This window comes from Propithecus coquereli, unplaced genomic scaffold (genome assembly GCF_000956105.1).
Source record: "Propithecus coquereli isolate 6110/MARCELLA unplaced genomic scaffold, Pcoq_1.0 Scaffold42, whole genome shotgun sequence".
Taxonomy (NCBI): domain Eukaryota; kingdom Metazoa; phylum Chordata; class Mammalia; order Primates; family Indriidae; genus Propithecus; species Propithecus coquereli.
The window spans coordinates 6,400,860-6,412,506 of record NW_012149952.1 but is presented as its reverse complement, the minus strand read 5'-3'; the positions used below and the strand labels follow the sequence as shown (position 1 = coordinate 6,412,506).

Genomic DNA, 11,647 nt, shown 5'->3' with positions numbered 1-11,647 from the left:
GGCTCTCAACCACTATGCTATATTGCTGTCAGCTTTAATAATACCCTTGTTAACTTCAGAAACTTCCTTACTTAAAATAGATATAAGAAACACATACATCCATTCCAAATGTGAATTTCCTTTGATTTAGATCTCAACAGAGTACTGAAACTCTGGGTGCCTTTCTTGCGCTCTCCTTTAAGAAAGAGTAGGCATTAAAGATTCTCAGATTGAGAAGGTAACAATGGAGAGCCATGTAAATATTTATTGAAGGCAAACTAAATGCCCAAACCTGCAACATCCTTTGGGTATAATTGTCATGTTTGAAAAACACAGAAATATGTTCTAACACCAAGACAATATTTACCATTCAACCTATCTTTCCTGGATAAGCAAGGAGATGGGGCAGGGATGTAAGTTGTACAAAATATAGTACTTGTCTTTTAAGACCTTAAAATCTGGTGGAAGAATCAAGGTAGTTCATTTGAGTAAAATTAAGTGCTAAACTATACAGTACAAACTTTACGAGCAAGAGGAGCATAGAAAAGACAACAATCAGCATGGGCTTCAAAAATTTGAAAAGGCTTGTCGAGGTGAGAAAGCTTAAATCGGGCCTTGACAGAGGGTAGGCAGAATCTGGATAGGTGCAGGTAAGGGAGAGGTGTCGGGAGTGGACAGGATGAACAGAGACACAAATGTGGCAACAAACACAGCATGTGGAGGCAGGCATCAGTATGGTTTGTGCTGAGAAGAAAGGGATCTAACTGGAACAGAGAATTCCCTTGTCGACTGAAACAATGTCAGACAAGAGTATGATCAGTTAAACTGAAAGGCTGGAAACCAAGGGGGGTGTGTTGGGGGCAACTACAAGTTTTTTAAAAAACAGGGAAGTAACTGGAGGAAATCCACCACATTTTAGCCTATTAGGGCTACCGCAAACACGCTGTTACCTTATCTGAGAAACTAATTCATGTTGATAATAGCTGTCATTCCAATCAAGTAACTGAACTGCATTTTAATAGATGCCTTCAATGCCTTGACAGTGGCAGAGGGCTGAAACCGAAGGGGGGCATCTTTCAACAGCATCCCTCACACTAATACAATGGAGGTGTTTGCTTACTCCGCTTACAATCACGGCCGCCGTTGCAAACTTCACCCTTAGAAAAATTAGGATTATTCCAGGAAAGATACCCATTCACCCTCTGGGTAGCAGGATCTTGCCAGTTCCTCAGCTGTCAGAGCGAGCTCGTGGAGAGAAGGGAGGCGCCTGAAGGAGGCGGCCTCCCAGGGGGGTCGAGGAAGCAGGGTTCAATCGAAGAAGTAAAACCACCGATGCCAGAAGAGTGAAAGACAGGGAAGGGACTCAGCTGAGGGGAGAGAGAGACCAGAGGACCGTTAAGCCCCTCCCAGGCCGGGAACCAGGCCAGCCCGGCCCCGCGCGGCCTGGCGCGGCCCAGCCCCGCTCCCCAGCCTGGAAGTCCAGGAGCTCCCCCTCACCTGCTCAGGCTCATCGGACGACTGGGAAGCCGAGGCTCCCACAGTCGGAAACGCCACCGCAATGCCAACCCGGAAGTATTGAAACCAGCGGAAGTAACCAAGGCGTCGCCCCGGCAACCGTGGTGCAGCCATGCCAACTCCGCCTCCTCCAAGCCTAAAAAAGAAGGCGCGAAATGAGAGGCAGAAGCGGCAGGGGTCTAAAGGCGGGAGTCAAACAGGCAGCTGATGCAAAGGCTGACTTGCGGGAGGTGTAGAGAGACGTAGCTGAGGCGTGAGAATTTGGCAGCTTCTACAGTTAACGTGCTCGCCACGGGGTACAAAGGTGTCTCCTCCTCACCGCGTTTCCCACCCACCTGGTGCATACAAGGACCAGCGGGAGAGGGGGAGGAGAGGGGGCCTGTGAAGCAGGTAGGACGAGGGGCGGGGCAAGCGGGTAATGGGCGTGGCGTCCTGCACGCGCAGAGTCCGAAAAAAGGAGGGAAAGGGAAGGGGGGGGGCAAGGGGTTTCAAACAAAAGTGGGAAAATGAGGGATCAAGGGTGAGCAGAATTTAGTGAGGTTCCTGAAAATAAAGATCAGGGAAGCAAATAAAACCTCAGCGCCTACTGGAAATCAGACATCAGTGACTGAAAAATTAGGCTTCAGGCCCTGTAGTGGAAGCTCACGGTTTGGTTAGAAACTTGAGAAACAGCAAGTTGGAAGCAGAAAAGGGAACCACAGAAAATTAAAGAGAAAGAAACTGAGGAGGAGAAACGCCAGTGGGGGAAGTTCCAGTTAATTCGCACCTCACGATCTGCGAGACTATGATGAGAGCCTGATGACAAGCTTCTGGCCCTAGCAACGGCCACCGGAAGGGATGACCGCAAGGCCTTCTGGATGATTCCGTTAGCCAATGCGCTACATCCGATTTTTAAGTCTCTTAAACGGTTCCCTAATCACGTGGGAGTACACGATAACAGGGTTTATTGTCGATGTGTTATAAGTAAAAGCCAGTGCAAGGCATTTGGCCCAAAATGATTATTTGCTGAATGAATGTTTGGAATTCGTTTGTTCCAAAAGGATCTTTCTCAATTTAGTTCACAGCTTGTGTTTTGTTTCGTTTTGTTTTTCCATTTAAAATTTTCGTCAGGCAGCACACATGATCATAATATTAGCTGACATTACAGAGTACTTACCATGTACCAAGAGTGATGCCAAGAGCTTTTCGTGTTCACAACTACCCTGTAAGACTGGTACTATTATTTTCCCCTTTTGACGAGTGAGAAAAGCGAGGCCATAAAAGGTTGAGAGTGATGTGATAAGTGGCAGGGCTGGGATTTAAACTCGGATCTGACTTCAGAGCCCAGGCTCTCAACCACTATGCTATATTGCTGTCAGCTTTAATAATACCCTTGTTAACTTCAGAAACTTCCTTACTTAAAATAGATATAAGAAACACATGCATCCATTCCAAATGTGAATTTCCTTTGATTTAGATCTCAACAGAGTACTCCCTTTCAGCCAGACAAGGGAGGTTTTAGCTTGGAGTCCGTCTTACTTGGAAGGACTATACTCTCTTCAACGACCTGAATTGTATGTGCATCTGTGGCCTGGGCTTGTCCCTCACATCCAGTTCTCTGAACCTTGTATTATAGAATTATGGCCTTCCCTGTGAGCAAATCACTATCTTAGCTTTTCTACAAGGCTAATTTTGCCTCCTCAGCCACTGCCACCACTAGCTAATACCACTGGCTACCTATGTAAACTTTCTCAAAATGAGCTTTCTTTTCAAATGATTTATTTTAAAAGAAGATGACGTTCACCAATATGTTGTAAGGAAGCCCTTAAACAAAGAAGGTAAGAAACCTAGGACCAAAGCACCCAAGATTCAGTGACTTGTAACTCCACACGTCCTGCAACATAAACGCCAGCATATTGCTCTAAAGAAACAATGTACTAAGAAAAATAAGGAAGAGGCTGCAGAATATGCTAAACTTTTGGCCAAGAGAATAAAGGAGGCCAAAGAAAAGCGCCAGGAACAGATTGTCAAGCGACGTAGGCTGTCCTCTCTGAGAGCATCTACTTCTTCTAAGTGTGAGTCCAGCCAAAAATAAGATTTTTTGAGTTAAATGATAATAAATAAGACCATATCCCCCCAAAATAAAAGTCCTATAATAGGTGAATTAAAAATAGCATTTGTAGAAACATTATAAGCACATACCACACTTTAATTAACACATTAGCTGTCTGATTGCTTAGTTTGTTTTCAACATTCTCTAAAACTGTAACATAAAAAATATAACCTTAATTATCAAAGTCGATCATTTTCCTTATAAATTGTCTTCTATTTGTATTCTCAACCATTAAGATCAAAACCACTATTTGACTATACTCTGTATTGTGTTATGTTTGCATTCCGATCTCTCCATGAGATAAACTATTCAAGAGGATAGAAGCGTGGAATCTAATAGTTGGAGGGAGACTTAGAGGTCTCTTCTATAATATTCATTAAAGACAGTTGTCCAGTCTCTGCTAGAATCCTTCTAGTGTAAGTATTCAACACAAGTCAGCTTATTACACTATTGGATAATTCTCTTAGAAAGTTCTCATATTGAGCCACAATGTGCTTTCCAATTTTACTCTCCCCAAAGAAACAGATGGTCTTAAAGAATGAAAAGAGCACTGTAGTTGGAGCTAGAAGACGTTTTTTTTGAGATGAAGTTCACATTACATAAAAGTGACCATTTCAAAGGGAACAACTTAGTGGCATTTAGTATACTGACAACGTTCTGCACAATTTTCATCACCAACATTTTCAAACTACGTACCCATTAAGCAGTTGCTCCCCATTTCTCCCTCACCAGATCCCCTGGCAACCACCAATTTGCTTTCTGTCTCTATGGATTTACCTATTGTGAAAATTTCATATAAAAGGAATGATACTTTTGTGTCTGGTTCATTTTGTTTAGTGTAAGTTTTTGAGGTTTGTCCAAGTCATAGCAAGTGTCGGTACTTCATTCCTTTTTATGGCTAAAAAACATCCCACTGTGTGTGTGTGTGTGTGTGTGTGTATATATATATATATATACAATTTGTTTATCCATTCATCCATTGATAAATTTGGGTTGTTTCCAACTTTTGGCTATTATAAATAGTGCTGTTATAAATATGCATGTTTGAATGTCAGTGTTCAATTCCTTTGGGTTTATACATACAAGTGAAATTTCCAGAAGACCTTTTTGAAACCAAACTCCATCACTTTCTAGCTCTGTAACGCTGAGCAAGTTACTTAATATTTCTGAGCCTCAGTTTCCTATCCGAAGATTAAATATTCTAATGCTCCTAGCACAGGGTCAGGCACTTAGTATATACTTCACAAATGTTAATTGCCTTCCTTTCTTCTCCCCCCCCTTAACAACCCTCCCACATATCCTCCAGCTCAGCAGTGTTTTATTCCACAAGCTTGACATCCCCTCAACCAGTCTTCCTATGGCATGCTTTCCAGACCTCCCAACATCTTAATTACCCTGCTCCCAGAAAATGTCAGGGAGCAAAAGTGGGAAAATGAGGGATCAAGGGATCAAAAACTTTTTCCTCCACTCTCTTAGGTTCAGTACCTGCACGCTGTAAATTAAACTAGCAAAAAACAGATTAGCAGGAGAAAAAGCACACAATTTTTGTTAATATTTATATGCACAGTTTACAGAAAAGAAGTGAAACTCAAAAAAAGCAAATAGACTCAGATACTGATATACCATTTTAACAAAGGAAAAGGGTTTAGGCTTCAGGGGATGATAAATTGTGGGGAAGAAACTAGGAAATATATGGGGGGACTAATGGAATATAAGGGCTATTTTAGTAAGGTCTGTTTATACAATTCATCTTGGCCAGTTTTCGATGATTGGTCATTCTTCCCTCCCTGGTATGGGGGAGTGAAGAATTTTCCTCAAAGGGAAATATATGTCCTGCTTTTAGACAGATATGGGAAGGACAGAGAACTTTTCCTGCACCAGTTGATACTCAATGGCATTTAGCTCAAAATAATCCTTATGCCAAAGTGACATATTTTGTGGTGGCATATTCCGATACCCTTCAAAGACAAAGGTGCATTTGTAAATAGTCACAATTGCCTACTTGTGGGGGAAGAGAGGCCTCTGTTAGATGTTTAGCATTGGACACTAAACCTAAGATGTGTATTATTTAAAAATGAGAACATTTTTATTTTCATTAAAAGGCACTACTAAGAGAGTAAAAAGGCAAGCCCCAGAATTGGAGAAGAGATTTTTCATCCATGTATCCTACAAAATCTCCTATCCAGTATATATAAAGAACTCTAAAACTCAGTAATAAAAAGGAAACTCAATTTTTAATGGGAAAAATACTTTCAAGGCATTTCATAAGAGTATATCCAATGACCAATAAGCATATAAAAAGATTTCAACATTGTTAGTCATCAGGAAAATTCAAATTAAAGTCACAATATACACCCCAAAGCATGGCCAAAGTGAAAAGCACTGACAATACAAGGGACTGGCAAGGATGTAAAGCATCTAAAATTCTCACATACTGCTCATAGGAGTATTTATTAATTTTCCATTCTATACAAAAAAATTGCCACAAATTCAGCAGCTTAAAACAATACATATTTACTGTCTCACAGTTTCTGTAAGTCAGGAAGGAGCCCAGGCATGACTTAACTAGGTCCTGTGCTCTGGAATCTCACAAAGCTACAATCAAGGTATTGGTCAGAGTGTGTTTTTATCTTGAGACCTGACTGGCTAAGAATCTGTTTCCAAGCTCACTCAGATTATTGCAGAATTTATTTCCTTGCAGCTGTAGCACTGAGAGCCTCAGTTTCTTGCTGGCTACTGTTGGCCAGAGGCTGCTCTCAGCTCTCGAGGCAGCCTATATTTTCCTGCAATGTGGCCCTCTCCACAGGCAGTTCACAGCATGGCTACTGCTCCTTCCAGGCCTTTTGGAGACTGAGAGCCTAAGATGTGGTTTTACCAGCACAGAGCATAGTAGGACTATTCATTTATTTGATGAAGACTATACCTATTATTCAAATTTAAAATAACTATTTTTTCTGATTATAGAAAGTGCACGGTCATTATAAAACACTTAAACTATATACAAAAGTAGAAAGAAGGTAGAAATTACCTGAAATCCAAACATCTACTACTGTTTGGGAAAGCTCAAGGAGGTTTTGGTCTAGGTCCAGTTGCTCGTCACACAAAGATCCAACCTTTGAGACAATGAGGATTGACAAGGAAGAGAGGATTTCCAAGGAAGAAAGGAATTTTTAATCAGACAGATGTCTTGTCTGGAGACTGCAAAAGCTGCCTCAAATTTGTCTCTCCAACTAACAGAGATCATGGGCTTTTAAAGGAGAGGCCACATGCATTGGGGCAGGTCATACTATAACGAACAAGGGGATACAGGCATTGGTAGCAGGTTGTGGGGGTTGGTGAATCTTGGCATCAGGAAGTCTGCCCAGGGGCCTTCAGAATATCAGCTCCTTTGTGTTGCAGAAAATCCCACCATTTCTGGGAAACAACTCAAAAGTTCAGCCAAGTAGTTAAGGTACAGGATTATTTTTTAAAAAGCAGCATCGAACTTTGTTCATGGGGCCAGTTACAATATTATCTCGACAGTCTGGATTAGCCTCTTTCTAATCCTTCCCATGCACAGACACATCGTTACACTATAATTCTGTGATATGTGTGTTCATGTCACATGCTCCTGCAGAGTGGCCTTGTGTGCTGGAGTCAGCGGCCCAGCAACCTCTAGAGTCCCTGTTCAGTCCAGTGTTTCTTTATTTATTTTCTGCCTGGATGGTCTGTCCAGATCTGTCAGTGGGGTGTTGAAGGCCCCGGCAATTATGATGCTATTTATCTCTTTGCTTAGATCTAGTAGGGTTTGCTTTGTCAATCTGGGTGCTCCTGTGCATAAATATTTAGGATTGTTATGTCTTCTTGCTGAATTGCCCTCTTTACCATTATATAATAACCATCTTTGTCTTTCTTTGCTATTTTTGATTTAAAGTCAATTTTATCTGATATGAGAATGGCTACACCTGCTTTCTTTTGATTTCTATTTGCATGGAATATTTTTTCCATCCCTTCACCTTGAGGCTGTATGAATCCTTGTGAGTTAGATGTGTTGGAACCTGAATAAAATACTTCTCAATAACACATGGGTCAAGAAAGAAATCAAAAGGGAAATTATAAAGCATTTTGAACTGAATGAAAAAGAAAACTCAACATAGCAAAGTTTGTGAGATGCCGCTAAAGCCATGGTAAGAAGAAAATTTATATTAATAGCACTAAATGCCTATATTAGAAAACAATTAGGACCTTAAAACAATTATCTCAACTTTCACCTTAAGAAACTAGGAGACAAAGAGCAAATTAAACCTAAAGTAAGTAAATTTAAGCCTAAATTAAAAATAACAGTAGAAATCAAACACATTGAAAGTGTAAAAACAATAAAGGAAAGCTGGTTCTTCGAGAATGTCAATAAAAAGATAAATCTCTAGCCAGATTAATCAGGAAGAAAAAGGACACTGTTAAACAATATCAGAACTGAGAGAGGGAGCTTAATTATAGATCCTACAAATACTGTGGCAGGTAGACTCTAAGATGGTCCTCAATAATCCCAGCTTCCTAGTATTCATGCCCCTGTGGAACCCCTTCCCCACTGAGTGTGGACTGACCTAGGGACTTGCTTGTAACCAATGCAATATGGCATAGGTAGTGAGATGTCACTTCTCTGATTAGGCTATGACTACCATCTCGTTACAATTTCTCTACTGCTGGATTTAATGAAGCAAGCCACCATGTTGGAGAGGCCAATATAGCAAGGAACTGAGGGCAACTTCTGGCCAACAGCCAACAGGGAATTAAGGCCCTCAGTCTAACAACCCACAAAAAAATTGAATCCTGCCAACAACCACATAAGCTTAGAAATGGATCATTTCAGAGTCAAGTCTTCAGATGAGATCCTAGTCCTGGCTGACAACTTTGATTACAGCCTGGTGAGAGACCCTAAATAGAGGATTCAGCTAAGCTGTGCCCAGCTTCCTGACCTACAGAGTCTGTGCAATAACAAATGTGTGTTGTTTTACGCCACTAAGCTTTTAGTAATCTGTTATGCAGAAATAGATAACTAATACGAAAGTTAACGTGATACAGAAATACTGTTACAGCTGTCTTAGTCAGTTTTCTGTTACTTATTACAGAATACCTAAACCTGGGTGATTTATTTTTTTAAAAAGGAATTTATTTCTTACAGTTCTAGATGCTGAGAAGTCCAAGGTCAAGGGGCTACATCTGGTGAGAGCCTTGTGGCTGGTGAAGACTCTCTACAGAGTCCCGAGGTGGTGCAGTGTATCACATGGTGAGGCGGCCAGCATGCTAACATGCTATGCTCAAGTCACTCTTCCTCTTCTTATAAAGCCACTAGTTCCACTCCCATAATAACTCGTTAATCCATTAACCTTTAATCCATTCATGATGGCAGAGCCTCTTAAAGGCCCCACCTCTCAATACTGCCACACTGGAGATTAAATTTCAACATGAGTTTTGGAGGGGACAAATATTCAAAACATAGCAACAAGTTTATGCCAATAAATTTGACAACTTTGGTGAAGTGAACAAATGTGCAAAGTTTTTAAAATACAAAAAGTGTCAAAGCTCATTCAAGAAGAAATCAAAATTGGAATAGTCCTATAACTATTACAAAAATTAATCTGTAAGTAAGAAACATTCTAACAAAGAAAACTTTGGGCCCAGACTTCACTGGCAAGTTCTCCCAAACATTTAAGGAAGAAATAATTACTATTCTGTACCAATTCTTTCAGAAAATAGAAGAAAGTAGAATACTTCCAACTCATTCTATGAGGCCAGCATTGCCCTAATACCAAAATCAGACAAAGACATTATAAGAAAAAAAAAAACTGAAGATGAAAACCATTCAAAAAGTTAGATTCAAAAATTTTTAACAAAATTTTGGCAAGCTGAACCTAACAATACATAAAAAGGATAATTTATCATGACTAAATGGGGGCTTATCTGAGGATTTTAAAGCAGGTTTAATAATCAAAAATCAATCACTGTAGGTAGAACGAGCAATATTTGATAGCATAACAAAGTGACTATAGTCGACATTAAGTTATGGTATACTTTAAAATAACTAAAAAAGTGGAATTGGAATGTTCCTAACACAGAGAAATGATAAATGCTTAGGGTAATGGATACTCTAATCACCCTGATTTGATTAATACACATTGTATGCCTGTATCAATACGTCACATGTACTCTATAAATATATACAACTATTATGTACCCATAATAATTAAAAATAAAAAATTTAAAATGAAAAAAAATCAATCACATTAGCTCACTATATTAAAAAAATAAAGAAAAAACATATAATCATCTCTATAAACACAAACATTTGACAAAATGCATCATCCATTCCTGATTAAATCTCTTAACAAACTAAGAATAGAAGGGGTTTTCCTCAATCTGATGAAGGCTAACTACAAAAGACCTACAACTAATAGCACACTTATTGATGAGAGACTGAATGCTTTTCCCCTAACATCAGTAACAAGGTGAGACTATCCAGAAATTCTAGTCAATGAAATAAGGCATGAATAAAAGGCATCCAATTTGGAAATGAAAATGTTAAACTTTCATTATTCATGGATGACATGTTGTCTAAATAGAATTTCTTCTAGAATGTACAAGAAAGCTACAACTAATAAGTGAATTTAGTAAGGTTGCAGAATATAGAGTCAATACACAAGAATCAATTGTATTTTTATATATTAGCCACAAGCAACTGAATATTTTAAATTGTAAAAATATCTAAAATAGGCCGGGCGCAGTGGCTCACGCCTGTAATCCTAGCACTCTGGGAGGCCGAGGCAGGCGGATTGTTTGAGCTCAGGAGATCAAAACCAGCCTGAGCAAGAGCGAGACCCTGTCTCTACTAAAAATAGAAAGAAATTAATTGGACAACTAAAAATATATAGAAAAAATTAGCCGGGCATGGTGGCGCATGCCTGTAGTCCCAGCTACTCGGGAGGCTGAGGCAGGAGAATCGCTTGAGCTCAGGAGTTTGAGGTTGCTGTGAGCTAGGCTGACGCCACGGCACTCTAGCCCAGGCAACACAGTGAGACTCTGTCTAAAAAAAAAAAAAAAAAAAAGGAAAACATCTAAAATAGCATGAAAATATGAAATATTTAGGGATAAATGTGATGAAAAATGTGCAACATCTGTACATCGAAAACTGAAAAGATGACTAAGAGAAATTAAGTAAGACGTAAATAGAAAGATATATTATACCCATGGCTCGGAAGGCTCAATAATATAAAAATGTCAATTCTCCTCAAATTGATCAATAGATTCAACACAATGCCAACCAAAATCCCAAAAGGCTTTCTTACAAAAACTGACAAGCTGATTCTAAAAAATTCTTAATTCATATGCAAAGAATCTAAAATAAAAAACTTTTTAAAAAGAATAACAAGGTTAAAGGACTTACACTACCTGATTCAAGATTTATTATAAAGGTACAGTAATCAAGACAGTAGTATTGGTAGGAGACACACATAGATCAATGGAACAGAATATAGGGTCCAGAAATTGACACACAAATGTGATCATCTGATTTTTAACCACGATGACAAGGCAATTCAATGGGGGAAAAATATTTTCAACAAATGATGCTGTCAAAATTGGATAACCACACGGAAAAAAAACTTCCACACAAGTTAGACCTTTATTTCATGCCATATATAAATATAAAATCTCAATGAATCATAGACCTAAAGTTAGGAGTTAAACTATTTCTTGAGATTGTTACATAGCAAACTAAATTCCTAACTGATCCAGAGGGATTCCATATGTAAAAAATGTGAATAATTACATAACTTTCTTAAAGATTTATAATTTGCAATAATCTATTAAAGCTGAGAAATCCAACAATAAGTAAATTTGTTTAATTTTGTTTAACCAGTAATACACAAGTATATTTGACCATGGAGCTCTTTATTTGCACATGAGTGCAAATAGTCTATGAAACACACTTTGAAAACCATTATCTTGTTCAAAACTTTTGCTCTAAATGTGAGAAATCTAATGCTCAGAGAGAATAATTGACTTCACTAAGACCACTTGTCTAAC

The 11,647-nt window shown here is 39.1% G+C and overlaps 1 protein-coding gene across 3 annotated transcripts in view; it reads right to left on the bottom strand.

Annotated features, from left to right (window-relative positions):
* The window catches only part of SLC25A14 (solute carrier family 25 (mitochondrial carrier, brain), member 14), a 33,068-nt gene extending 31,505 nt beyond the window's left edge, over positions 1-1,563 (bottom strand). Inside the window, exons 1-2 of one of the 3 annotated variants that reach the window (XM_012653270.1) lie at positions 1,477-1,563; positions 1,100-1,346 (exon numbers count right to left, since the gene is read on the bottom strand). In XM_012653270.1, the coding sequence (XP_012508724.1) occupies positions 1,100-1,174 (75 nt within the window). In that variant the 5' untranslated portion in view covers positions 1,175-1,346; positions 1,477-1,563. The remainder of the gene's footprint in view (positions 1-1,099; positions 1,347-1,476) is intronic. The other 2 variants (XM_012653271.1, XM_012653272.1) reach the window with 2 other exon arrangements.
* Positions 1,564-11,647: the final 10,084 nt, after the last annotated feature.